The sequence below is a fragment of the Eumetopias jubatus genome, unplaced genomic scaffold, assembly GCF_037043125.1.
Source record: "Eumetopias jubatus isolate StellerSeaLion01/CBP00866 unplaced genomic scaffold, mEumJub1_p1.0 scaffold_9, whole genome shotgun sequence".
Taxonomy (NCBI): domain Eukaryota; kingdom Metazoa; phylum Chordata; class Mammalia; order Carnivora; family Otariidae; genus Eumetopias; species Eumetopias jubatus.
The window spans coordinates 122,349,071-122,375,255 of NW_028274815.1; the positions used below are offsets into that span (position 1 = coordinate 122,349,071).

General features: G+C 45.0%; 1 protein-coding gene across 3 annotated transcripts in view; it reads right to left on the reverse strand.

The window, feature by feature from the left end:
* The window catches only part of CHD6 (chromodomain helicase DNA binding protein 6), a 192,517-nt gene that overhangs the window by 50,477 nt on the left and 115,855 nt on the right, over positions 1 to 26,185 (reverse strand). For all 3 annotated transcript variants that reach the window (XM_028121909.2, XM_028121911.2, XM_028121910.2), the window contains exons 17-23: positions 22,129 to 22,324; positions 7,649 to 7,813; positions 6,152 to 6,331; positions 5,021 to 5,131; positions 2,405 to 2,607; positions 1,513 to 1,712; positions 642 to 801 (exon numbers count right to left, since the gene is read on the reverse strand). In XM_028121909.2, coding sequence (XP_027977710.1) covers positions 642 to 801; positions 1,513 to 1,712; positions 2,405 to 2,607; positions 5,021 to 5,131; positions 6,152 to 6,331; positions 7,649 to 7,813; positions 22,129 to 22,324 — 1,215 coding nt within the window. The remainder of the gene's footprint in view (positions 1 to 641; positions 802 to 1,512; positions 1,713 to 2,404; positions 2,608 to 5,020; positions 5,132 to 6,151; positions 6,332 to 7,648; positions 7,814 to 22,128; positions 22,325 to 26,185) is intronic.

Genomic DNA, 26,185 nt, shown 5'->3' on the forward strand with positions numbered 1-26,185 from the left:
AGGGCCCTTTAAGTTCTCATAGATCCCCCGTACTGTGACGCAAGTATGCAGGGGCAGCTCATCACTGCTTGGTGGTTGGGTGCCCCACCTCCCCAAACTCAAACAAGAGCAGTTTCATCTTCTGTCACTGTGTCCCTTGCATCCCTCCCTCTGCACGGTGCTAGCCTAGGGCCTAGACGTATGAGATACGTCTCAAATGGATGTCTGTCAAATACCTGGAAGCCATGAGCAGCAACAGTGCATTAGGAGAGGAAGCAACTTGGCATGGGGGAGAGGGGAGGCTGAGAGCAGTGGCCATTAGTCTTCTGCTTTCCCTAATGTGACCTCAGGGGCAGAAGGACAGAGAACAATGAAATCACCAGTGTCCTAAATGGATTTAGAGAGTCAAGTCAGAAAAACCCTCAGGGGTACAGGCTGCATTAGTAGAGAATCCAGGTTCTGGGGGGAGAGATGTTGCTAAAGGAGTGAAATAGGCTTTAGGTGAAGGGATCCTGTCCCAGCTTAGACCACACCATCCTGCCTTTCCAGACCCTGCATGGTGGTCAGGAGCATCAGGGAGTGTCCCACAGCCCCGTGGGGATCCCAGGAGTCTGGACAGTCTGAGTAGAGCTGCCACCAGGGATGGGGAGGGGCCCACTCACTTATTGCAGTGCTGTTTGAGGTGTTTCTTATAGCCGTCATCATGGAGGACCACCTCAGGGTTGCAGGTGGCCAGCCAGTCTGCATTCTTCAACTCTGGGAGCAGCAGCTGGTTCTTTGTCTTCTTCCCCTTCCTCCCTCTGGGGACTGGAGCAGACAACCCTGTAGCAGAAAGGCAGGTAGATGAATGAGCCTAGGCAGCTTAAACATGGGGGAGCAGAACAGAGCTGGGCTGGGGTTGCAAAGAGGCAGCCAGGCTGTGCGTGGTGGCCTGGATGACAGACCCCACTCCTTGGTCCACCAAGCAGTGCCAATAGTGAGGAGAAATGCCTGGGCCCCAGCTCGGTCAACTCCAGCAGCGTTCAGTCAGGCAGCAGGAATTTACCCAGGCAGATCAAGAACATCCCCTGTGCCCCTTGGGGAACTTACAACCTGGCCAGGAAAAAAGGCACACTCAACCTGAAACATGAAGGTGGGCTACAGCCAAGCACAGGGAAGGAGAAGCACAGCACAAGAAAAGGCACAGACAGGTAGGAATGGGACAGAACAGTGAAATGCAAAAGAAAAACCACAGCGCACATGGTGTGACCCCGGTTCAAAGAAGGAACCCTGTGACGCTCAGGTCAGTGCACAGGACGGGCACGTGGGAAACCTCAAGAGGGCCCCACTGTACTTCCACCAGATGGTATAGGTAAGGCTGGATGATGCTGAGGGAGGACTGAAGCAATCATCTTCCTCTCCCACAGCTAACATGCTCCAATGTATCTGAGAAAGGGAAGTCTCCCAAAGCACAGCAACCTGGGGCAACACAGGCGGAAGGATGGAAGCATACAGGAGCTCCCACTTCTCGGGCACGGCCCTGCCACCGCTCACCTGAGTGGTTCTGGAGGGTCTGGGCCTGCCCATCTTTGGTAGGTGTGATCAGTTCCCAAATGAAACTCTTGATCTTCTCGTCCCCCTTGTAATGCTTGACACAGTACACCAGCAGGGCCCGGCAAATCATCTCCATGTCCTTCTCGTTCAGATGCCACTTGAATCGCCCATGAGTCAGGATGTCCTTCCACCGGCCCCAGCTGAGAGTGGAAATACAGAAGGGCGTTGGAGGGAGGAAGGGCCATACGTGCCCTCAACACTGCAGGACAAACAGGAGCCAAGAGTGCTTCTCATCCTCTGTCGGGTCTACTAATCGCCCTCAGGGCTTAGCCCTCAAAGGCCTCCAAGGACCACATGCTGTAGCACACCAAATGTCACTAAGGTGACCTGAACATTGAGAGCTTCTTATAGCCACCAGAATGTTAACAAGGGAGCGATGAAACTATTTAGAGCAGGGAATAAATTTGGAATTAAGACAGTCCAGCTGCAGTGTTCAAAAGCAATGGTGAGCTCTCAGAAGCTAAACCTTCTACTTCTACCAGAACCAGAGCCCTGCACAAATCATGCCCTAACTGTAACATCTGTTGCGCGGATTCCTTATACGTCCCGGGGGGCGGGGGGCGGGGTGGTGGTGGAGGAGCAGGAAATCAGTACCAGGCAGCAAATTAGTAACAGAGATTTGCTGGGACAAGCACACGAGAAAACCATGGCACATCTACAATACGGCAGCAGAGCATACAATGACTGAGAGGGCCGTGGGCAAAAAGCACAGTTCTCTCCTGCTCTAACAGACCCTCCATCAGCCCAGAGCTCGTAGAGGTGACTGGATAGACAAACTGGACAAATCTCAGGGACTGGAAAACAGTAACACGCAGGCAAAGCCAATACCCACCCAAAGATGAGCAAGTTCTTCTCCACCCGGAAGCACTCAGCTCGGAGGTAGCGCCTGGTTTTGTCATTGAGGCGTCTGGACCTCGTGGGCCTTTCATCTGAGTCACTGTCTAGCTCAGAGAACTCCATGAGCTCATCCTCCTCAAAGGAATTGTAGTGTTTGGTCTGCTTTCTCACTCGAGGCCGGTCGATCACTAAGCTCTCCTAGAAACAGAGAGGTCGGTTGGGGAGAGAACCCTCTTTGCTCTACCCCCATCACAATGCACACGCATGTCCTGTGGCTCGTCCTGGGTCATGAGGACACATCCGGTAGAAAATCACACGCGGCCTCATCCTCCAGCAGGAAAGGCCCTTCCCAGTACACCGCCCATGACCACGACAAGCAGAGGGGATTCTTGGAGACTCACTGGAGATGACATGCTCCCCCAAGCCCCCAGCGCTGTCCACCACCATCTGCTGTTTCTGCAGTCCTGCTAGCAGAGCAGGTATGGTGAGCAAGGCCCCCCGGTGCCCAGAGCGGCGGTCCGCTCTTGCCAAGAAAGGCTGGAGTGGCACACCCCAGCTGTTGCCCAGCATGCAGAGGCAGCCTGCACTCTAGAGACAGGAGGAGTTGGACAAATCCATCTGCTCAGCAACTTTCTGAAGACACACACATTCCTTGCTTCTTTACTCTCTGTCTTCCATGAGCACTAACTGTTAACCTTTTGTCTTTCGCTGAAGACATGATCCCCAGCCCAGGATCCTCTGCTCATTCTGGCAGTTCCCCTGCCAGAACCATTGCCTCTTTAATAGTCCCCAGAAGCGGGTGCCTGGGTAGCTCAGTTGGTTGGGCGACTGCCTTCGGCTCAGGTCGTGATCCTGGAGCCCCGGGATCGAGTCCCGCATCGGGCTCCCTGCTCTGCAGGGAGTCTGCCTCTCCCTCTGACCTTCTTCCCTCTTGTGCTCTCTCTCTCTCAATAAATAAATAAAAATTAAAAAAAAAAACAGTCCCCCCCATAAGCTCCTGCTCCTTTTCCTTCCCCCCCATACCTCTTCCCGAAGCTCAGCTCAGCTCCTAAATACTTGTCCGCGTAGCCCCGATACATGGTGGTGTTCCTCCTGCGTCAGTTCCCTTGCTCCCTGCCTTGCACGCTCCAGCTGCTTCTCAAGGTCTCTAGGACAAGAGTTTTTTCTCCCCGCCCTTGCCCACTGCCCGGCACACAGAGTCACTCCTTGATTGTGACCTTGTAAAACAGGTTTTTTTTTTTTTTTTTAAAGATTTTATTTATTTATTTGAGAGAGAGAGAATGAGAGATAGAGAGCACGAGAAGGAAGAGGGTCAGAGGGAGAAGCAGACTCCCCGCCGAGCAGGGAATCCGATGTGGGACTCGATCCCGGGACTCCAGGATCATGACCCGAGCCGAAGGCAGGCGCTTAACCGACTGAGCCACCCAGGCGCCCCTGTAAAACAGGTTTTACTAAACAGGTTACTCAAGGGACTTCAGGCTCTTCCTACAGGAGAGAAGAGGGTGGACTGAGCAAGCTCTGGTGATCCCACAGAAGCGTTAAGGCTGGGCGCTGGTTACTGAATCAGCTAGCGATGCGCGGGGGCTGTCCCCTGCGCTCATGCATCCACAGGGGTTCAACACCACCAGGGAAGACAAGTAGAAGGTGATGTGTGTGCATCCTGGCGTGAGGTGACAGGGCCAGGGATGGAGGGAAGGGATGAGATGAACACTTAAGGGGTGCCTCCCCACAGGCTAGGGAGGTGTATTCACAAATATCGCCAACTCTGCGAGGGGGCGTCACCACCACCTTTTGTCCCATGTCTTGCTCACTTATCTCGGTGGGGTCAACTGCCTTGCCCAGAGGCACACAGTCGGAGGCAGACTGACACCAGACTCTGGTTTCGTTCCAGGGCTATTCTCTTTCTCATGTTCAGAAATAGAAGAACTCAAGATACTGAAAGAATGGAGGGGAGACCAACAAAGCCCCTCATGCTGCTTTGTCTCCTCTGGAGTATTTGTCACAGGCGAAGTCTTTTTCATAGGAAGTACTGAAGCAGAGGTAAAATAGTCACATGCCAAGGATGGGATGCTGGCTTGGGTCAGAGGGCTGAACTTGACCTATGTGTGGCCAGTCCCAGTTCTTTTTTTTATTTTATTTATTTTTATTTTTTTTTTAAAAGATTTTATTTATTTATTTGACAGAGAGAGACACAGCGAGAGAGGGAACACGAGCAGGGGGAGTGGGAGAGGGAGAAGCAGGCTTCCCGCCGAGCAGGGAGCCCGATGCAGGGCTTGATCCCAGGACCCTGGGATCATGACCTGAGCCGAAGGCAGACGCTTAACTGACTGAGCCACCCAGGCGCCTCTGGCCAGTCCCAGTTCTAACTGCCTCTGTCAAATTTCCCGGGTGCCCAGCAAACTGCATGTCCCATTAGGTCATTCTGAAATTACAAGAGCGAACATTTATCAAGCTCTGTCTATGTGTCAGACGTATTTTAAGTATGTTACCTATAGCAGCTCACTTATGAACGAAGGCTCAGGAGTGAATAATGACTTGAGCTGTGTGGGAACTTATGGTCCTATGAGACACAGAGAAATTGCGATGGAAAAGAACATTCTCAGTACCGTACCTTTTCATTCTTTGCTTCAGTGTCCAATTCAGCTATTTTAGCCCATTTCTGCCAAAAGTTTGGGTCATCTAAGGAAATATCTGTCCTGTTTCCTGAAGCCACAAAGCTAGCCTGTGGAGATGATGAAAGTCAATAAACTGCATCTGAACACAGTACAAACTGGTAATACCACCTATGTTATTTCAAATATCCCAGAATCTCAAGTATGTTCTCTAACTGCATTTGAAACCGAAACCCCTAACAGAGCCTCCCAAATGAATGTAAAAATCTCAAGACTGTTCTTTTCTAAAGATTGGGTAAGGAAATTACAATTTCAATGTATAGGTCATTTTTTGGAACTGAAACTTGGAAGCAGGAAGAAAGCCCCTGGAACACAATGGCAATGTGTCACTTGATGTCTAGTTCCCTGCAAAAGGGTTGCTTCTTCCAACTTCCCTACATGGAATCTTTTCTTTCAGCTCACCACTTTCCAAATGTCTACTATAGGAAAGGCACTGAGTTGGGCAGTTCAAGGTGTAATGAGATGAGCGGCACCCATAAAGCACAGGATGTTCTACTGAAGAAGTCCTATGTAAGTCAACCAAACAGGCCACAAAGCTCCCAGAGCCTGTGGTCAGGCACACCTGAAAGTGATCTGATAAGTGGTCTCATTAGTTGAATCCAAAATCCAGTGAGCTGAATGGCAGAGGAAAGGGGTACCTAGACTAGCAGCTGGGAATCTAGACTAACATCTCTTTTCTCATGAAATGAGCAAAAACACTTGCTTCAGTTTGAGGAATGGAACGTTCATTGGAATTTCAGGGCTTGGACAGTGGTCAAGGAGTACTCTAGAAAGAAATCCAGATGACCACTCAAAGATGTCAGAGCAGTCTTTGTGAACAGTGAACAGTGCAAGCTGTAAACCAAAGTGTCTGTCCTGTCTGCTGACGATCAGCTCCCAAACGTCAGGAGTGGTGTTTTCTTTCTATAGCGCTTCTGGCTCATTACTCAGAATTTAGTCTCACACAAAACAGGTGTAGACAATCTCAGCGGTTTGCATATAGAGAAAACAAAGCCTGGCCAGTGAAGATCAAAGAATAGTTTTCTTTCTGCTCCCACTCCAACACGGACTCTGGAGGAAAGGTGCCATACCTTGGCGAAAGTAGACCCTTTCCCTTCGGACTGGATGGTGATGGTGTGGGTTCTTCTCTGCAGAATCTGGTCTATGTCTTCTTCACAGAACTTGGAGCCTTCATCTTCCTCATCCATTAAGGCTCCATAAGCACCTTTCCGGAGCAAGTCCTCTACCTCCATTTTTGAGAGCTGTTGTACCTGGACAGGTCACCAAAGGCTACTCACAAAGTGGAAAATGCACAGGAGAAAAACAGCCTCAAATCTGGCTCTCATGATTCAGTGCACACTTCCTCCACTAACTGCACATGTCAGAAAAATAAAGATATGGGCTACAAGTTTTAGAAAATTAAAGCCCAGATAAAGACACTCAAGAAAACTATGGGGAGGGCAGGCAGATAATCCCCCATGGGGAGCTCTGGAAGAAAAGCCAGCACATGACCCAGCGGCCCTAACATTCCTCAGGACATTGGTTACTATCAAATGTCACAAGGTATTTAAACTATGCACCACTAAAGAGGATATATTTAATGTTTTAGTTTGAGTCTGTATCTTTAAAAACCTCCAGATGTATTAAATGAGCTAAAGAATGATGATTTATTCGTTATTAAATAAATACATGAATATTGGAAATGATGTCATTTCTCAACTAAAGAAAGGATCCTGTGCCAAGTGTGATCTTCTCAACTGCTTGTTGAAAACAGGAAATGGGAGTTCAAAACACCCTTTCCTGGTTGTAATTAAGAATCTGGTTCTCTTTCTATCATTTTCAAGAAGGAATTCCATGACTCCCAGCACTGGTAACTTAAAGTATTATACTTAGCAACATATGCATATCTCAGAGGATACAGAACATCTGGACTGAAGACAACTCATTTAGAAGGTTTTAATTCCCAACCTTTGATGCCCTGAGTCCAGAGATTAAGGAGATACTCTGCTTTGTTGGCCTATAATTTAATACGATTTAGGAATCTTAGCTGCAATTTTTCATCCCTGTGGAGGGGGAAAAAGATTTTTTAACTGCCATACTGCAAGCTGCTAATTTATTCATTCATTTTTTCCACTGACCATCATGCACTGAACATCTTTAATATGCCAAGTACTGGTAAGGTCCATGGGTGATACAGATAAAATAGGTTCCCTTATACCCTGAGGAAGTTCAAAGTCTGGAGTACAAGATAAGGCATGGTGACAATAGATATTTAGAGTGTTAAAGTGTTAAGATCTACTGACTTCTAATGGGCACTGTTAAAAACTCTGCTTACTAAAACGTTACTGCATGCCGGGCAATCCTACCCTATAACTGTGCCTACGGACTTCCTTTATGCATCTGTAAAATGCAGAGATCTGACCCTGAATGATCCTCTGCTGTGGGGAATGACTCAACAAAGACGTGCAACCTGACTCAATTTAGTGAAAGTGAATCTTAAAACAGCTGTAAGAAGGAAGACTCCAGAGGGGCCCAGGCTGTGTGAGGAGTGCTTCTTGGGGACCCCAGGCAGGTACTGTCATACTCACTCCATTGGTGCTGCCCTTTCGGTTTATGTCCTGAAGAACAGCTTTGTCCAGGCCCAGCTTTAGGCTGGCCTTGTCAAACATTTCCCGCTCGTAGGAGTTCCGAGTAATGAGGCGATACACCTTCACGGCCTTGCTCTGGCCTATCCGGTGACATCGGGCCTGAGCCTGTGAAGGAAGGAAGGTCATATATATCATGTCATCAAATATTATGGCAGCAGCCCAAGGAACAGGGAAGTGCTTAAATACCATGTGGCGTGAGTGGCCAGCTCTCACAGTTATGAGTCATGGGCCCAATTTTGGAACAAAATTCACCCAGATGTCGGCTGCCCCTTCAAACTCACTCATCTCTTCACACCATTATTTACTGAGTGACTACCATATGCTGAGATAAAGTGAGAAGGACATGGCTTCCTACCCTCCCCAGCTTGCGGTCTGAGCCTAGGCACTCATTCCCAGGATGCTGTCCTGCTCTCTGGGCACATGCCTCAGAGCTGGCAACACCACTTTTTCATTTTACTAGAATGAAATTTTCACACATAGACAACAGTAAAGTACTTATGGACAATCGTTTTTCATCTCTACTACGCCCCTAACCTCTAAGACTATTATGAAGCAAATCCTAGGCATCCTAAGGTTTCATCTTTACGTATTTAATGTATAATTCTAAAGACAAGGACTCTTGTCTTTGCCATTGCCACTTTAAAACATGAACACTTGGTATGAACCATCTTGTCAGTGTCCCAATTTCCCTGCTTATCTCATACACATAATAAGTTTGCTTGTTTGATCAGGATGTAAATAGGGCCCCTATGTTGTAGCGGGTTAATATGTCTCAAGTCTCTTTCAATCTATAGATACTCCTTGCTTTTTGACCTCTCCCTTTTTCAAATGCAACTTTTTAAAAAAAGATTTTATTTATTTGACACAGAGAGAGTGCAAGAGGGGGCAGGAGCAGAGGGAGAGGGACAAGCTGACTCTGCACTGAGTAGGGAGCCCGATTCGGGGCTTGATCTCATGACCCTGAGATCATGACCTGAGCCGAAATCAAGAGTCAGATGCTCAACTGACTGGGCCACCCAGGAGCCCCTCAAATGCAACTTTTTGGTTGGAGAGACCAGGTTTCTGTCCCCTAGTTTCTAACGGTCCACACTTCGCCACCTGCATTCTGGCTGTGTCACTGAACAAGTTCCTCTGTTCCCTGTATTTCCTCTAAACTGGGAGCTGTATCTTGAGACTTGATCGGTTAAGATTTGATTTCTGGCAAGTGTGTTTCTTGGTGGTGTTTGAATTTCCATCAGGAGGCATATGAGGTCTGGTTGTCTTTCTTTGAGTGATAATCATTGGCTAGATCCACTATTTCATTAAAGGTTACAATCCCTCATCAGTTTTTTGGTTACCCTGATGTTCAGTTCTTGTAGAAAAGACAACTAAATGCCTGATTCTTTCTCTTTATTTTTTAAAGATTTATTTATTTATTTTAAAGACAGAGAGTGAGAGAGCGCACGAGTGGGGAAAGGGGCAAAGGGAAAGAATAACCATCCAGACTCCCGCTGAGTGCAGAGCCCAAAGTAGGGCTCCATCCCATGAGCCACGAGATCAGGACCTGAGCTGAAACCAAGAGTTGGACATGTAACTGGCTAAGCCACCCAGGTGCCCCCCTTCTTTCTCTTCACTTAAATCAGTTTCCAAAATAACATCCTCCAAAAGTGACCAATGAAGACTTTTCTATTTATTTTTTAAAGAACACAGTGAGGTTATGCATTTAAATATATGTCCTATGTTTTATCCCATTGTTGTTATTCTTTTTCCTGTGGGAAATTTCAAGTTGGCTCCTGAATTCTTTTGACATGATCCAGTCGAATATAGAAAGGAGCAAGATGAGAATAAACTCTGGTGTTAAAAATGGATTTGGAGGTATCCATATGAGCTGATGGTTATGGGGGGGGGTAAGTACACATATACACAGAAAGAAATAGATATGGATAGGTCTATTCATGTTTGCTTTCTGGTATGACATGTTCCATGTTCCTACCGTTCCTACTGTTCCATGCAAGACTTTCCTGCCCAGACCTAGATTCAGCCATTTCTTTCCTGGGAGTCCTGGTTTCTTTCAGTGGGAGTCTGGATGCTCTAGAGGCGCTCGTTGCTATTAGGTAGGTCATTGTTTCTAGGACAATTCAGAAGTGTTTATGTGTGTATGTGTGTACGTGTGTGTGTATAGTGTATACAACCATGTGCATACATAAGACAAAATACATGAGATCATACCATTATTCGTAATTTAAACTTGAAAGTATGGGATTTTAACGTTACCAACCACACACCTGTATCTCTTTTTAACCATGTCAAAAAGCTCAATTCTCAACCACACCAATATCATTATTCATTTATCTCACAATTTAGTCTCAGAAAAACTGTATCATTATGATCCCCCCCAAAACATAACTAAAAACAATGCAAGATTTCTGTTTTCCTCCTCTCACGGGGTTATATCCCACTAAGTATGTACACTCATATTACAGTGTTTTAAATACACAGTGGCAGGTAGGTTTCTTTTTCTTTCCCAGTGGTAGGGTTAGAAAATTTGAAACTATTTTCTACGTAATATAGGATTGAGGAAATGCATAAATATACTGAGGGAAACAGAAGTTAGGGTTTTCATGAGAGACTATGGACTCTGAGAAACAAACTGAGGGTTCTAGAGGGGAGGGGGTGGGGGAACGGGTTAGCCTGGTGATGGGTATTAAAGAGGGCACGTAATGAATGGAGCACTGGGTGTTATATGCAAACAATGAATCATGGAACACTACAGCAAAAACTAATGATGTAATGTATGGTGATTAGCATAATATAATAAAATTAAATTAAAAAAAAGAAGTTAGGGTTTTCACTGTTGAAGAACGAAGTTACAAATCTATAAAGAAAAAACTAGAATAACTGTGGTATTAGAATGGATTTAGAGGTTTCAGTATTAACTCGTGGTTAGGTATGTGCCTGTGTGAATACAAACATACACATACATATAGGTATAGAAACAGATATGGATACATGTATATTTACAGGTTTATTATACATGTGTACATATATAATACAAATGAATGCATGTTATCTATCTATGTGCATTTATATTCTCTGTGTGTATGTATTCTAGCTATGTCCACCGAATGGGCCTAGAAACAAGAGTATCCCAGTAGCAAAGGCCATAACTCACTCTCAGATCTTGGTTTCTAAATATATTCTCCATTAGGACAAAAGCAAGGCATGTTAGAGAAATAGTGATCCCAGGGCTGGGGGGGGCGGGGTGCGGGGTAGAAAAAGTACAGGATGAGCCACAAACATATTATTGCGCCAGAATGTAAGGAAGTACGCAAGGAAGGATGGAGACATACCCAAATAACACCACCAACTTGAAGAGGTTTACCACTGGCTGGCTATATATCCAGGATGATCTGAATATCAAAATAAATATAGTAGTGGAATATAACCCACTGAATGAAAAAAGAACCCATGAGTACATAATGACATCAACAAAGGGGAGAAAAAAGGAAAACTCTTTCTTATAGTAGGATACGACTAACAGAGTTCAAGTAACAAAGCTTAGAAAATCACTCCTTTGCAACCATCACAGTGCTGACTGATTCAGGCAAAAACAATCAATGGCAACTAAAACCAGTGGGTGAAACGCTGATGAGGAATATTTACTTACACAGTCTCAAAGTACCTCTCCAAAACTGCTTATTAATTTCAAAGGGAAAAACAGCAACTTTATAGTGGAGACATCTGGCAGATCGCCCTTAACCAAGATACCCAAGTACCTATTATCACACAAACAGACATCATGTCTCTCGTAATGGTGATATATTGAGAACGATATATCACTTCACTGGTATTACTAAGCCTGAATTCAATCCTGAGGAAATACAAACAAAGACTGAGGGATGATCTGTACGACTGGCCTATACCCCTTAAAGACATAAGGTTGTAAAAGAAAGACTGAGGAACTCTTCTGACTCAAGACTAAAGAGATGGGGGCAGTAAGGCGATGGGTGCTCCTGGACTGGATGGATTTCAGATTGGGGGGGAAGAGGGGCTATGAAGGAGGCTGAAATAAATGATAAATCTGAATATGGACTGTGGACTGAAGACCGTTTTCTTATTTCCTGATTCTGAGAACTAAACTGTGGTTATAGGAGAGAATGTCTTTGCACTTACACACTAAAGGACTTGGGGACAACTTACTCGCAAATGGTTCAGACAAAAGTGGTGTGTGTACACGTGTTTAAGTCTAGGTAGGTACTCAGAGAGGTAGGGGAGATAGAAGGCAAAATGATAAAGTAAATGGGGCAAAATGTAAACAGTTGGTGAATCTGGATAAAGGCTATATTGGAATTGCAAACTGAAATGATATCAAAATGAAAATGTCAAAAATATTAAATACAAACATTTGAAATAATCTCTCCCTTGGGGTTACACTGTCCACTTGATATACAGCTAGATTCAATGGTTTCATTTTGCTTTTGCATTTTAGGGATTGATTTTTTTCCCCCCACATTAATCTAACCATAATGAAGGGAGTGGGAAAGAAGAAAACCAAACCAAGTAACTTTGGAAAATGGTATTTTGATTATATATTGCAAGACTAATGACAAACAAAAAACCAACCCACTACTACAGTCCAATATCATATGCTGGTAAATTTATTTATGTTTCACAGAATATGGGTTAGAAATTCTGCGATGACTTTATGTACATACTAGGATTGAACAAATGAGTAAATATACTGTGTTACCATGAGACTGAAACTTCCCACAGCCAGAGAAATGAGTTAAAAAGAAGGAAGAGGGGAAAGCTGGAGTGAATCCTGTGTTGTTGGATTGGAATCAGCAACTCACTGTGGGTGGGCAGATATGGAAAAGTATAGATGCACTGAGTGCTTGTGCCAAGTACACATACATACATACATTTCCTAGCTCTGTCTGCTCAGATAGTCTAGAAGCCATAGTACTCTAGCAGCAATGGGCACTCCTAGTAGCCAGATATTGGTGGCTAAATGCCATTTGTTTTTTTTTTTAAGATTTATTTAGTTGAGAGAGAGAGAGACAATGAGCAGGGGGAGGGAGACAAGCAGACTCCCCACTGAGCAGGACACCCATCCCGACATGGGGCTCGATCCTAGGACCCTGAGATCATGACCTGAGTCAGACGCTTAACGAACTGAGTCACACAGGTGCCCCTAAATGCCATTCCTGAATAAAAGGAACCAGGGATCCTTGGAAGAACTGTCAATTCTATGGCTGTGGCAGGAAAAATGCAACATGAACCTGAACATCTTGTGGTGACAGAAAGGAAGTGCTCAAAAACTGATGGGAGCATGTCAAAAGGACACAGGAGCCAACCTGAAGGACCTCCTAATGACCAAGTGTGAACAACAAAATAAGTAATGAGAGCAAGAGACTATAACCCATAAATAAAACGAGTCAATACTGGTATAAAGAAATAAATGGGGAGAAAGAAGCTGTTCTCTACAGAATTCCAATTAATAAGTATATAGGAAATGACTGAAACAGAAAATTACGAGAAGCCAAACCCCATGGTAGTAATCGTTGAAGGCAAGAACCATTAATGGATGCTAAAATTAACAGGCCAAAGTATGGTGAGAAACAGGGTATTTATAGTCTCAAGATATCTCCTCCCAAGATACCGATTGAGTTTAAAGGTAAAAATAAAATAGTTACTTTACAGTGAAGAAGCCTGGCAGACACCACCTCGACCGAGTAATCAAGGTTAACATCACAAGCAGTGAGATGTATTAATCCATGTACTCCCTGAAATGATGCACTGCGGAGCATATAACATCACTTCTATGATATTCTTGCTGAATGCATAACCGCAAATCTGATCATGAGAAAACATCAGGTAGACCCAAACTGAAAGATAGCAGCTGGTCAGTACCCTTCAAAAGTGTCAAGGTCATGAAAGATAAGGAAAGACAGGCTCTGCTGCAAACCGAAGGAGGCTAAGGAGTCAGGATTTCTAAAGGAAATATGAGAACATGCAATGGATCCCTGACCAGAAAAAGAAAATTTTAAACTGAAGGCATATGAATAAGGTCTATAGATTATTGTGTCAATGTTAATGTCCTGGTTTCTATAATTAGACTACAGTTATAGGAAATGTTAACATTAAGGAAAGTTAGGTGAAGGGTCCTGGAACTCTGCAATATTCTGCAACTTTTTTTAAGTTTAAATTTCGGAAAAGTTTTTAACATTATTTTTTTTTTTAAAGTAGTCTCCACACCCAGCATGGAACCCAACATGAGGTCTGAACTCACGACCCTAAGATCAAGACCTGAGCTGAGATCAAGAGTCGGGTGCTTAACTGACTGAGCCACCCAGACACCCCGGAGAATAAAATGTTTTTAACAATTAATTTTGTTTTATAATGTTATAAAATACTTCGGGTGGTTCCACAGTCAAATATACAAAAAGGCATGTATGAAAAAAGCAGCTTTTATCCCTCCCACTTCCACCCTGTTCTCTCATTCCCCCTATAGGTAACAATTTAAGAATAAAGTGTTTTTTGTTTGTTTTATCTTTCATTTGGGGGGCAGGGCAGGAAGAGACAAGAGACACACACAGCTTTTCCACCTTATTTTTCCCCCCCACCCAACAATATACTCAAGAGATGACTCGTAGCAATATATAGAGACATTCCTCATTCTTTTATCAAAGTTGAAAACACCATGGCTTAGTCAATCAGTCTTCTATTGCTAGACAACTAAGTTGTTGAGCCTTTGGCTACAATTAGTTGCCACATCTCCTTTCAGTATCTTCAGTGGCAGTAGATTAGAAGAGGATTTGGTGGATAATTGGTAAACAAAGAAAGTGATCAAGGTAACTAATATGGTTTAGGGAACCTAGAAAGCACTATTAATATGTGGCCACAAGCACTGACACTGATTTTCTTTCTCTGGCGCATCTGATGTTGAAGGTAAATTACAAGAGGGAGTTTAAGAAATGTTCTGAGCAAAGGTCCAATACAGCAGCACTGCAGACACTGTTAATTACCTTCCTGGTATCGACAGTCCCCTTATTCCTCACTCCCAGAACCCTGATACTTGTAGAGGGCAGTAATGTGTCCACCTGAAACCATCTCCAGCCTCCCAGGGATGACGAGGGAATACAGTCTGGACAATGAGATGCAGCAGAAGTCTATTGGGGATATCTGGAAAAGTTCTGCTCTCCTGAGAATGCATCACACCTTCCTTCCTTATCTTCCCTGCCTAGGGTCGCAAGTATCCATCTTGGAACAAAGAGGATATAAATCACATTCCCTGAGGATGGTGGAGCAGAAAGACAGAAGGAATCTGGGACTCTGATGACATCATAAAGCCACCTCACCTTGGACTACCCATCTCCAGGCTTCTCGTTAATGGAGAATAACAAACCTGTTTTGGGGGGTGGGGGCGGGGACACTGTCACAAGCAGCTAAATGACCCAGAAGATAGATACGTGCTCTCCCAAGATGACTTACCTGAAAGATAACAGGATGAGTCCTGTCGCATTTAAGATACTCATCCTTTTACAGTTAAATCTCAATGACAGTCCTTATTTCCTTAATCAGAACTCACACACAAAACAACGTGGCAAATGGAGAAACACTCAGAACTAGGGCAGTGACTGAGATGAAGTCCAAACAAGATCCTCAGCAAAGGCATAAATATAGAACCTCTAGAGTAGGCCCCAAGGAGGGGGCGGGGAGCACCATGGGAAAATTCTAGAGCTCTCGTGCCCTCCCGCATGATGTGCAGGCTCAGGGTTTGTTCTTTACTTTTCAATACATTTGAGGTGAACAAAGACAGGCCTAGAAGAAACAAGGAGTGACATTCAGAAAATTAAAAACAAACAAACAACCAGGCACAGATCCCAGTGACTGCAATGGGAAGAAGTCCTGGGGAGAAGCTTAATTGAAAGATAGTGACAGATTTCAAATTGATACCAGCCCTCCACTTAACTATTGACAGTTTCAAATCCAGAATTTGGCACAACCTTGTACAATCACATAAAAATTAACTAGCGGTACAAAGAACCAAGCATAACGTTGACTCTTCTCTTGACCCTTATCTACTTTTTCGAATCACTACCTACATTTCAAAAATACGTTTTCTTTAATACTTTACAATGCTCTTTGGTCCTAAGTGAAAATCCGCATCTCAGAGAAGACAAAAACAGCCGCCTCGAGTCCCCCTTGAGCCCAACCCAGCATGCTGGTATAGCTTCCCAGCCCACCTTCTTTGCCTGAATATTTTATTTCAGGCCCAGCAATTTTACATCTCTCCTGGCACTCTAAAAGTCTGCAGCCACCAACCAACTACTTGCGCAAAAGAGGACTCAGGGGCTCACCCTGCAGTAGGAACCAGGATGTGCTGGATGCTGCCCTCCCTTCACTATCTCCTTTGCAGGCCTGTTTTGGAAAAGGAAGGTTCTGGCTCCAAATTTGTTCCTTTGGGAAAGGTATCATCCCGTCTCAAAATGTAAACATTTTTGGGAAATAGCACAGATACCTGCTCACTCTATTTCTACTGTGTGACTCAGTTTATCACCCAAACCAAAGTCCTGAGCACTGTTGTCTCCCCAGGGCTTGGCCTGCTGTCTAGAGCTCAATAAATGTGTCAGTAAGTCAGTCAGGAGCTGGCTGAGTACAGGAAGAAGAGAAGAGTTAGTAGCGTGGGAAAAGGGTGCTTCGGGGCAGCCAAACAAGACGTGGAGAGTGAGAAGGTAGGACATTGGAGGAGAGGTAGGACTTACTTTCTTTGTGGCCGATGCACAGTAAGAGCCCATCCCAGCTGCCTCAGGAGTGCCACCTATGCTCATTCCCACCTGTGTTCCCTTGGTCTGGAACATTCTTCCTTCCAAAATCAGATCTGAGATCCTGCCCCTCACTTAGGTCTCTGCTGAGACGTCACCTCCTTAAAGATTCCCAGACCACACTCTAGGACAGGGCACCAACTGCCACCATTCTTATCCTCCGAGTCTGTTTAACTTCTTTGTAACTAGGATGCGATCTGCAACTACCTCATTCAGTTTTCCTTGTCAACCCACTAAAATGAAAGCTCCACAAGAGCACTAACCACCGGTCTCGCTCACTGCTGTGTCTCCAGCCCTCTGAACAGCACGCTGCACATCCCAGTGTTCAGCAAATACTGAGTAAACGGACCACGTCACGGAACGTTCACAAATTCCCAACTTTCTTCCAACAGAGACAAGTGAAGCCGGCGGAGCCCAGCCCCCCGAGGTCGGGGCCTACACACTATTGGGAGTCCGTGCCACAAGCGTGTGGCAGCGGGGGAAGAGGCCGAGGAGACTACTACCTCTCCTTTCCTGCAGCAGTGCCTCAGGACCCTGGGAACACACCTTGGAAGGGGCTCTGGCTCCTCAGGCTGGGTCCCCTCTCCCTTCCCAATGCTGTCGCACTCCCCTGTGGCTGTGCCCTCTGTCTGTAGCCCTGCTCCCATGCTTTCTAAGCCCTCCCTCCAGGGACCTTACCAACAGGAGGGACAAGGAACTGTGTGGCCCAACCAGGGTGACCCCGAGCCCTGTCCGACCCTCAGGAACTCTGGCCTGAAAGAGCAAAACCTCCCTGAGGAGCATGTGAGGTGTCACAGGGTAACGAGAAGGTGCTGGTGGCCTCTGTGAGGGGAAGCGTGGTACCCTGCTACTCCCACCAGGCCTCTCTCTGCCCTCAGAGCTAGCGGCACCACTGGCCTCCTGCAAACCAGAAGCAAAGAAACCCGCTTTTCACTGCTCGTTTTCATTCTCAGGCTACTGCCAATACCCTCTGCCATTTCTTAACCTTGGTGCTCTGGGAAACCTGATGTACCAGGACTGGCTCACAGCTGTGCCTCCCGAATGAAGGTGAGAAAGGGTGAACTTACACTCTCGATTTCCTTGCATGCACTAAAGCTAACACAGGCACACTCAAGGCCCGAGAGAGGATGTGGCATTTACCTGATACCTCTAGATAAGATGTGCCTGTTAAAGGGACCTTGAGTTGGTTTACCTCCGAGACGGGTGCAGTCCTTCGGTGCCACTTTATTCTGTATCCCTAAGTAGTGCCTGGCTCCTATCCTGGATCCTAATGAACTTCACTGTTTTGGAAAAGGGAAGTGCTGCCGGGCTCACAGAGTAGAGACTAGAGCAAGAGTCCTGGCTCCCCATCCTCGTGCTTTCATGAGGGAGGGTCTCCTCTCCACCCTCCCTCTCCTCGTCTGTATTCCAAATGACGAGACTGACCGATCAGTGAAACCTGACCTCAGCTCCTGTGGACTCGCCCAGTCCCCTCCTCTCTTGAGGGGTGCAGACACTCTTCTATCACTGGCAGCCCTGCTGGGGCAGGCCTGCTCCGCGGACGACTGCCAGCAGGTCTCTGTGGGTCAGGTCAACCTTGGGGGGAGGGTGTGTGAGTACAGGAGTCTGAGGGGGCCTCATTCTGGCTACAGGTCAAGCTGTGTCATCTAATCCACCTTCACAACTGATTAAAGTTCATCTTTTTTTGTTTGTTTTATGAATTTTATTTATTTATTTATTTTGGAGAGAGAATCTCAAGCAGACTCTGCGCTGAGCGTGGAGCCTGACTCGGGGCTTGATCGATCTCATTACCCTGAGATGGCCACGACCTGAGCCGAAATCAAGAGTCAGACCCTTAACCGAATGAGCCACCCAGGCATCCCTAAAGCTCATCTTTTGATCCTCCATTGTACTTCTGTGTCTACTTCTTAAATGGTTCAGATCTAGGCAAGGGAGAGGGATAGAATTTACTGGAGTCCTCAGGCTCTAACAAGACCAAAGGAAATAGCATATGACACCTGATGTCATTTATTTTATGAAGACCTAGATTTAAAAAGACATCTCTAGGGATTCCTAAGCCTAATTCTGTCCCCAAAGCATAGAAAACCCCAGCCACATGATCAGAAGAAAACGATGAATAAGTGTTTAATAATAATAATAATAAGTAATAATAAACACCAGAAAAAGTAACAGTGCTCTCTGACTTTCAGTTGACTTCTCAGAGAAAGGAGCTATGTTCTCCAGCCATGGAAGCTGGTTTGTCTGCAGACCTGCCTCAGGGACTCAGGCCTACTTAGCTGAGCCCAGCCTCCCCTAATCAGGTTGGCTTCGCTTTCAAGGCTCTGAGAGGGTCTGCCTTCAATCAGTCAAGAAACACTCCCCAGCATTGGCACTGCTTCCCCATGCTCGCCTGCCTGGAGATAACCATGGACTGCCCCAGATCTTTCCAAGCTCTTTGAGGCCAGAATGAACACATTTTCTATCATCTGAACTCAGACCTCTGGAGCCATGCTGAAATCCTACTAGGGTAGGGCATAAGACCCTGTTCATAATGAGATTCTTTTTTCTGTGGTCCTGATATTTATATCAGGCAAAACACATCTCAATCCACACACAGATCAATGGTCTGTGCCAAGGCCATCTTCCAAAAGAAATACAATCATCCTCTATCAGAGCAGGAATTGTGGTTCTTCAATAACCATAAAGGACTACAGATGACTGAAAGCTTTCACTTTTTACAAAAAATTTTCATATTTTACAAAAAATACTAGATTACGTACATATGTGTGAATGACTATGTGTAAGTTAACATGATGTAACTAGCAAGGACGGTGCCAGGGAACAGTCTGGTTAAGTTTTCTACTGTTAGGGTTAGGAATGCATTTGACTGATGTTCACAGCCGAACTTAGCTGTGGTCCTGGGAACCACACGATGGTCTCAGGGTCCCAATGTCCAGACTCTCTCCCCACATCGTATTTATAGCACACAGCACAAGGTCATGTGGCAGAGGGGGCGTGCGTACCAAGTGTGCAGTGTTCTGCGGGCAGCCTCCAGCCCTCCCACTCCTCCCCACACCAAGCAAGGACACAACTTTGATCCATCTCTGTGGGCGACTCAGAACTGCACTCTCCTTTCTCTGCCATGTTGTCTTCACAGCCCACCAATCCCACCCCCACAAACACTGCAGTGATCTGATTTCCTTGCCCTAACGTTATTCTTCCCAATTCTTTCATTTCTACCCAGTCTGGCAGACGTTTCAAAAAATAAAGAACAGTTCCCTCTAAGTTACCAAACTTTTACATAAAAATAACAACAAAAACAACAAAAACAAAGCAGAGTAGTAGATCTAGAAGACCCAGTGGCCAGTCTGGGGGCCCACAAATTGAGGAATTTTCACTCTAACTTGGACCCGGGACTGCCACTGCCGCCCTCACTCATTTACCTGCTGCCACATCCTTGGTCCAAGTTCCCACCCTGGATGGCCCGAAGTGCTGGTGGTCTTTGTTTCTCCACTGAGGCCAAGCATTAGAGCAAGTTCAGAAACTAACTCAGCAGACTAAAAGCCTCACGTGGTCCAATCTCCATTTGACTTTGCTGCTATTCCTTTTATTCATCTCTGGCCAGCTCCCCAGCAGTGGACATTTAAAACAGCTTTTCCAAAGCTTCTCCCTTCTCCCCAGACCCCAATTCCAGAGAGCCCCGTCCACCCTCCCTGGCTGCCATGCATACAAATCAATCCCCTCAGATGACTTCACCTTCCCCCCCAGGCTCCACCACTCTCATTCTTGCTAGTTCCATCTCTTGGCATGGGCACCTATTCGCAACTGGCCATGTCCAGGATTTCACCTAGGTGAAGCATGGTGATCCCCAAATCCTTGTCTTGACCATGACCTGCCTCCAAATGCTGGCCACATGCTTCCAATTTCCCTCCTAGAAATTCCTCCAGGCGTGCCTTGCCATCATGGGCTCAAATTGGCCAGCCAATTTCAGCTTCTCACACCATCATTCTCCTGGGTACCAAGGCTCATAGTCAGGTGAGCACTGCAAAGGAGCACAGAACTTCACAGTTGGCAAGGACTTAAGGGATCATCTGCATCAGGGTCAGCAAACTTCTGCTACAATAGTAGATATTTTAGATGTTGTGGGCTATGGTCTCTGTTGTGATACTCAACCCTGCCACTGTAACACAACAGCACCAGAGACATTATGTATTATGGGTGGGTGTGGCTGTAGTCCAATAAAAGTACTTCAAGCCAGCTAGCCAACAGGCGCTAGCTTCCCACCACCTGATCTATATCACTATCCTAGTTAGGTTCTTGCTATTTCCCTAATCAAATACTAGTTTTTGCTTATTTTTATGCCAGTGTCAAGCACATTATTCATTATATCTAGCAACTCACCTTTGACCCAAACATGCCTTCACCAGTAGAGAGGCCTGATGGGAAACTAGTCGTGTCCACTGATTTTCTCTGAAGCTGGACGTTGAACACAGGGCCACACGGTTTCACAAATGATTTCCCCCCTGAACTGTAACCAGTTGTCACCAATTTAATAATTTAAAATGCCATTTTTTCAACTAGTGGGCTGCTTTCTTCAAAAAAAATCTTGCTTGGAAACTCATTAAGTGAAAAAGGCAAAGCAGAACGACTGTGGGAAGTGGTGTAAGCTCCTCTGCCGGCTTGCTGTCCCTCGCAGGGCGGCCTCCTTCAGGTTTGTGACACAGAAGCCTCTACACTGCTTTTATCAATCACTGTATCATGAAAAAGGTTTTGAGCTACCCACCATCCTCCCCACTACATACTTGCAATCCTAGTATTGGCAAATATCCCACGATACAATATATACTTAGGGCAAAGTTTATCGTTCATGAAAATGGATGTACATCTAGAAATGGTATTCTTGACAAGTCAGAATCTTTTTGGCTGACGTACTGTCCAATGTGGCCAGAATGCCATTGTTTTTACTTTGAAGCAGGGTTGATGAAGGATTCTGACCCAGAGAACGGTTACCTCTGTCATTTTCTTGCTTATTTATGCTTATTTTTAAAACTGTAATAACTCCAATCTTTACAATAATCTTTTAAAGCCACCCATTACTTAATTTGGTTCAAACTAAAAAATATGTCCACAAATTCATTCAATTGGGCACATATACACTCTAACATGTAGCATTAAGTCGAGAGCAAATGAACTAGGGAGGGTGCCTGTCACCCAGGCCACACAATGGAATTTTGTGTTATCTCCTTTACTATACATGACATATGACCATCTAAGAAACCAACCAGTGAAAATGCCTGAATCCCTCTGTATTATCAAAAATTAGAGAACTAGTTAAGCTTAATATTTTTCTTTATGTTGGATAATAAAAATAAACAGTAGTTCTAGTCTCTATCTGGAGGCCACCACTGTGAAAAACCATCTGGTTTAAAGCAAAAAGAAAGAACCACTCCCTGATTAGTGGGAAAGGTCGACATGACTTTTCATTCGGTTGACCCCTGCCCGAGGCCCTAAGCCTGCCGTCCAGCTGACAGCACAGCACGAGCAAGGCAGACACCCTACAGCAAGCCGGGCCCCATCGTGATGTTCTCAGATGCAGGGGCAGCTAAGGCAAACAGCAATCATCCTAGTGGTTACCTGCAAGTCATTTTGTGGGTTCCAGTCTGAATCAAATATGATGCAGGTATCGGCGGCTGTGAGATTGATGCCCAGGCCTCCCGCTCTGGTGCACAGAAGAAAGACAAAGCGGTCTGAGTCTGGCTTACAGAACCGGTCGATGGCTGCCTGGCGCAGGTTTCCCCGTACTCGCCCATCAATTCGCTCATAGGTGTATCTGAGGGGACCCAAATGAACGAAAGCCCAGGTGTTAATCATACTTCAATGGAGAGCAGCAAACAACGCAGGAAGCTGTTGACCCGCAGCCTTATATCCCTCACTTCTAAATTTGGACCAACTGAGAGCAGTCTGTGAGGAATCCCTCCCGTCCATATAGGCAGCAGGGCAGATGCCTAAGACTGCACTGCAAAACGTACCCCCCCAAAACAAGCAAACAAAAACCAAACCAAAACAAAAATATCAGCCACAAACTAAGGACCAGAAGAACTGTAAACATAAAATATCAATCCCCACAGCCTGAGCAACTTATTCTCCAGTATTCCCCAGTTTCACTTGCACCAAATCTAATCATAAGACCAGGAAAAGCAAGTAAGAGCCTCAAACATCTACTTTAAGTAGTGATCTTAACAAGGAATCAAAGTTCTAATCAGTGTGTAGCTGCTCTGGGGTACCCTGAAAATGGTAAGCAGACTGTACTGGCAGGCAGGCCTTGCGCACCTGGGCTGGTCATTTCCGGCCCATCAGTTCTCCCGGGCAGCACACTGCCATGCACGGAAACCACAGGAAGGTTTCTGAGCTGTGTCGGGGGCAGGGGGACAACAACTGAGGACTTTTTAGAGGGAGATAAAATGGGGAAGTGAAGCTGACTATCATTAAGAAGGCACATACCTGTGTGGAAACAAGGGTGAAAAGCACGGTAGGGGATAGGGTAAAAGGAAGGAGAGCATATTACTAGCTGTCCATTCAATTAAAGTACGCAGAGGGTATCTTCATGATGGAATCATGTGATTAATACAGAATTAAAACACAGTAGCAATGTGGACAGCTGCTGACATCTTACTCTTTTCTTACTTACCCTAACAATGAATAAATTCACAAGGGGATATTACCCTGGGCCCAATTCTGACCGCCAAGCAGGAACTGGTTGGTAAAGTAGAACTAAAAGGAACCTTGTGACAAAAGGACCAAGTCGCCCTGGACCCAACAGCAGCCAGGAACATGGATCCCGACACAAACCTCATCAGTAGCCCACAGTTTGGGAAATCGGATCTTTAAAACCTCAGATAAATAATTGGTAAGAGAATAAGGATAGACACTCTAGGGGTAGATGACTCTGGCTCTAGAAAACGGAGTGTGGCAATTGGATTTCCTCAAGGACTCTGACTTCCTCGAGGAAAAGGAAAATCCATGTAAAGAAACCATCCAAGGAAATAACATATAGAGAAACCAGACCAACTCAGGCTCAAAAGGGACACGTACAAAGCAAAAAAAACCAAGTCTGAAAACACTGTCTTCCTTTGACAAAGCCACAGCGCATCAATACCTGGAATTACAGGTGTAGACTTTCCCTTTTTCTTCTTTTTTAATGTAATAAACTTAAGCATAATACATGGGACTACAGCAGTAAATAAAACAGGAGGTGGTGACTTAGAAAGGCAGACTACGATGAGACTGTGTCATAAGATAAAAGCAAAGGGTTGTATGTCTGGATTCTATAAAACCAAAAGGCAATTAGATATAATGATCATTATCATTAATAACAGCCACAGCAGTAATATTAGCAGCAAGCTCTTAGGAGTCAAGCTCTGTGCCAGGCACTGTGATACATGCTTGATATGCACCATCCCATTTACATCTCATGATAATCCTAAAGACTGGTTTTATTGTCATCCCCATTATACATTCAAGGAAACTTCAAAAACAAAAACAAAACCCCCACAAACAAACTAACTTGCTCAGTCACTGAGCAGGTGAGTGAGTTGAACTGAGACCCATTTGACTCCAAGTCCACGTTCTTAACCAGTTTGCTGTATGGCCTTCATATTGTACCCTACACTTCAATGCAGGAGGGTAGAAAGACTGCCGTGAACACTTAAAAGAGAAAATTAAAGATAAATAAGAGACACCAGTAAATTTAGAATGTTGATAACTCTAGTGGAAGCTGGAAGAAACTATAGGCACCAACATGGTTTTGATAAACCAGCGCACTGAGGTCTGTCCTGGGTACTCAGAAGTTTGGGCGTGTAGGTGATGGGATGCAAGAAGCACAGGATTTGGAGTCAAGGGACAAGGTTGAGATTCAATTAACAGGAGTTGTCACCACCCCCACTGTCACACATGTGAACAATCAACGCTGAAGGCACAGAGGACACCCCAGCCATCAGAGGAGAGTGAGATGCCCATGGATCGAGGGAGGCAGGGAATTAGCACAACTCTAAGGAGGAGGAGAAATCAATAAATAGCAAAGCTAGAGCTCAACTGTCCCCCAGGGAGAAAATTCCCATACAATTATAGTGTTTTGCCAGCTATGATATAAAAACAGTTTGAGAAATTGTGCAGGATGATTGAAACATTAATTCTCATTTCTATCACTTGTTCAGTTTTGAGGGAGTGCTCTCAAAGAACACAAAACTAAAAATCCATCCCATTATGTGAGTTCTTTTAAGCTGTTCCTCACCCCCTCCTTTCTGAGCCAAATCCCTTGGCTTTGCCCTCACCCCTGTATGAGAATATAGCATGAAATTAAGCGGGAACAAAACCAAACCGACAGCTGGAGAGACAACGAGGCTCAGAGAACAAAGAAAATCTTGAGGGCTAGTAAGTCTGAATGAAGAAATCAGACATCAAAAAATTTTCCACACCACACATCGGTGCAGTAATTAACCCTCTGCATCAACTATATTTTGAACAAAGTCCCTGGGAGTTTATGTGGCTCATCAAATTGTAATTCTCAGTCACTGTCAAATTTCAACAAGAAGCAGGTGGCAGCCTGGAAAACCTGAGTGCTTTGTTTTGGGGAGGAGGGCGGTGACGCGTTTTGGGCACAACAGGAAATGCTGACCTCAGAAGGCCCGAAGGGAAATGAAAAGCTTTCTCATCTCTCAGCAGTAACTAGCTGGAAAACATAAAGAATTAAACAAATAGGGCGCCTGGGTGGCTCAGATGGTTAAGCATCTGCCTTCGGCTCAGGTCATGGTCCCAGGGTCCTGGGATCGAGCCCCACATCGGGCTCCCTGCTCCGCGGGAAGCCTGCTTCTCCCTCTCCCACTCCCCCTGCTTGTGCTCTTTCTCTCGCTTTGTCTCTCTCTGTCAAATAAATAAATAAAATCTTAAAAAAAAAAAAGAAGTAAACAAAAAAACCCCATTCACAATAGCCATACACATACAGAATACTTAGGCTTAGGCTCAGAGTAAGAAATAGGCAGAACTTGGCAACATGACTCTAGGTGCCATGTTGGTTGGTTCACCATGTCCCTTAACACCTACAAGGTTTTAGCACAAGGCAGGTACTTCATAAATATTTACTGAATCAACAGTGTATATGAAAGACCTGAAAACCTACAGTGAGTATCAGGTTCTTCAGTTTTACAAAGGTATCAATTCTGTCTTACTAAATGTGAAAAAGCCAATCAAAATCCCAACAAATGGATATGTATGTATAAATACAAATATGCATCATGTGTGTATATACACATACACTTATATATTATTTTTTTCTGTAGTCAGGGACTGTAGTCAGGGATAGATTAAAAAAGAATAATTCTGAAGTTTATCTGCAATAATACATGAACAAAGGAATAGAAATACTGATCAAAAGAATACAAAGATTAAACACACACCAGCACAGGTAGTAAGTATATTTTATAGACAGTGTTTTATATGAATGGAGGAAAAGATGTACTATTTAATGAATAAAAAATTAGACACATTTGGAAATAAATTAGATCCCCATTATATACCATTGACCAAAATTACAGAAAGACTAAAGATTCAAATATAAAATAAAAAAAAAAAATCAAAGAAATCCAGTTAAAGATTCTCAGGTGAGAAAAAACTTAATTCAAGGGGTGCTTGGGTG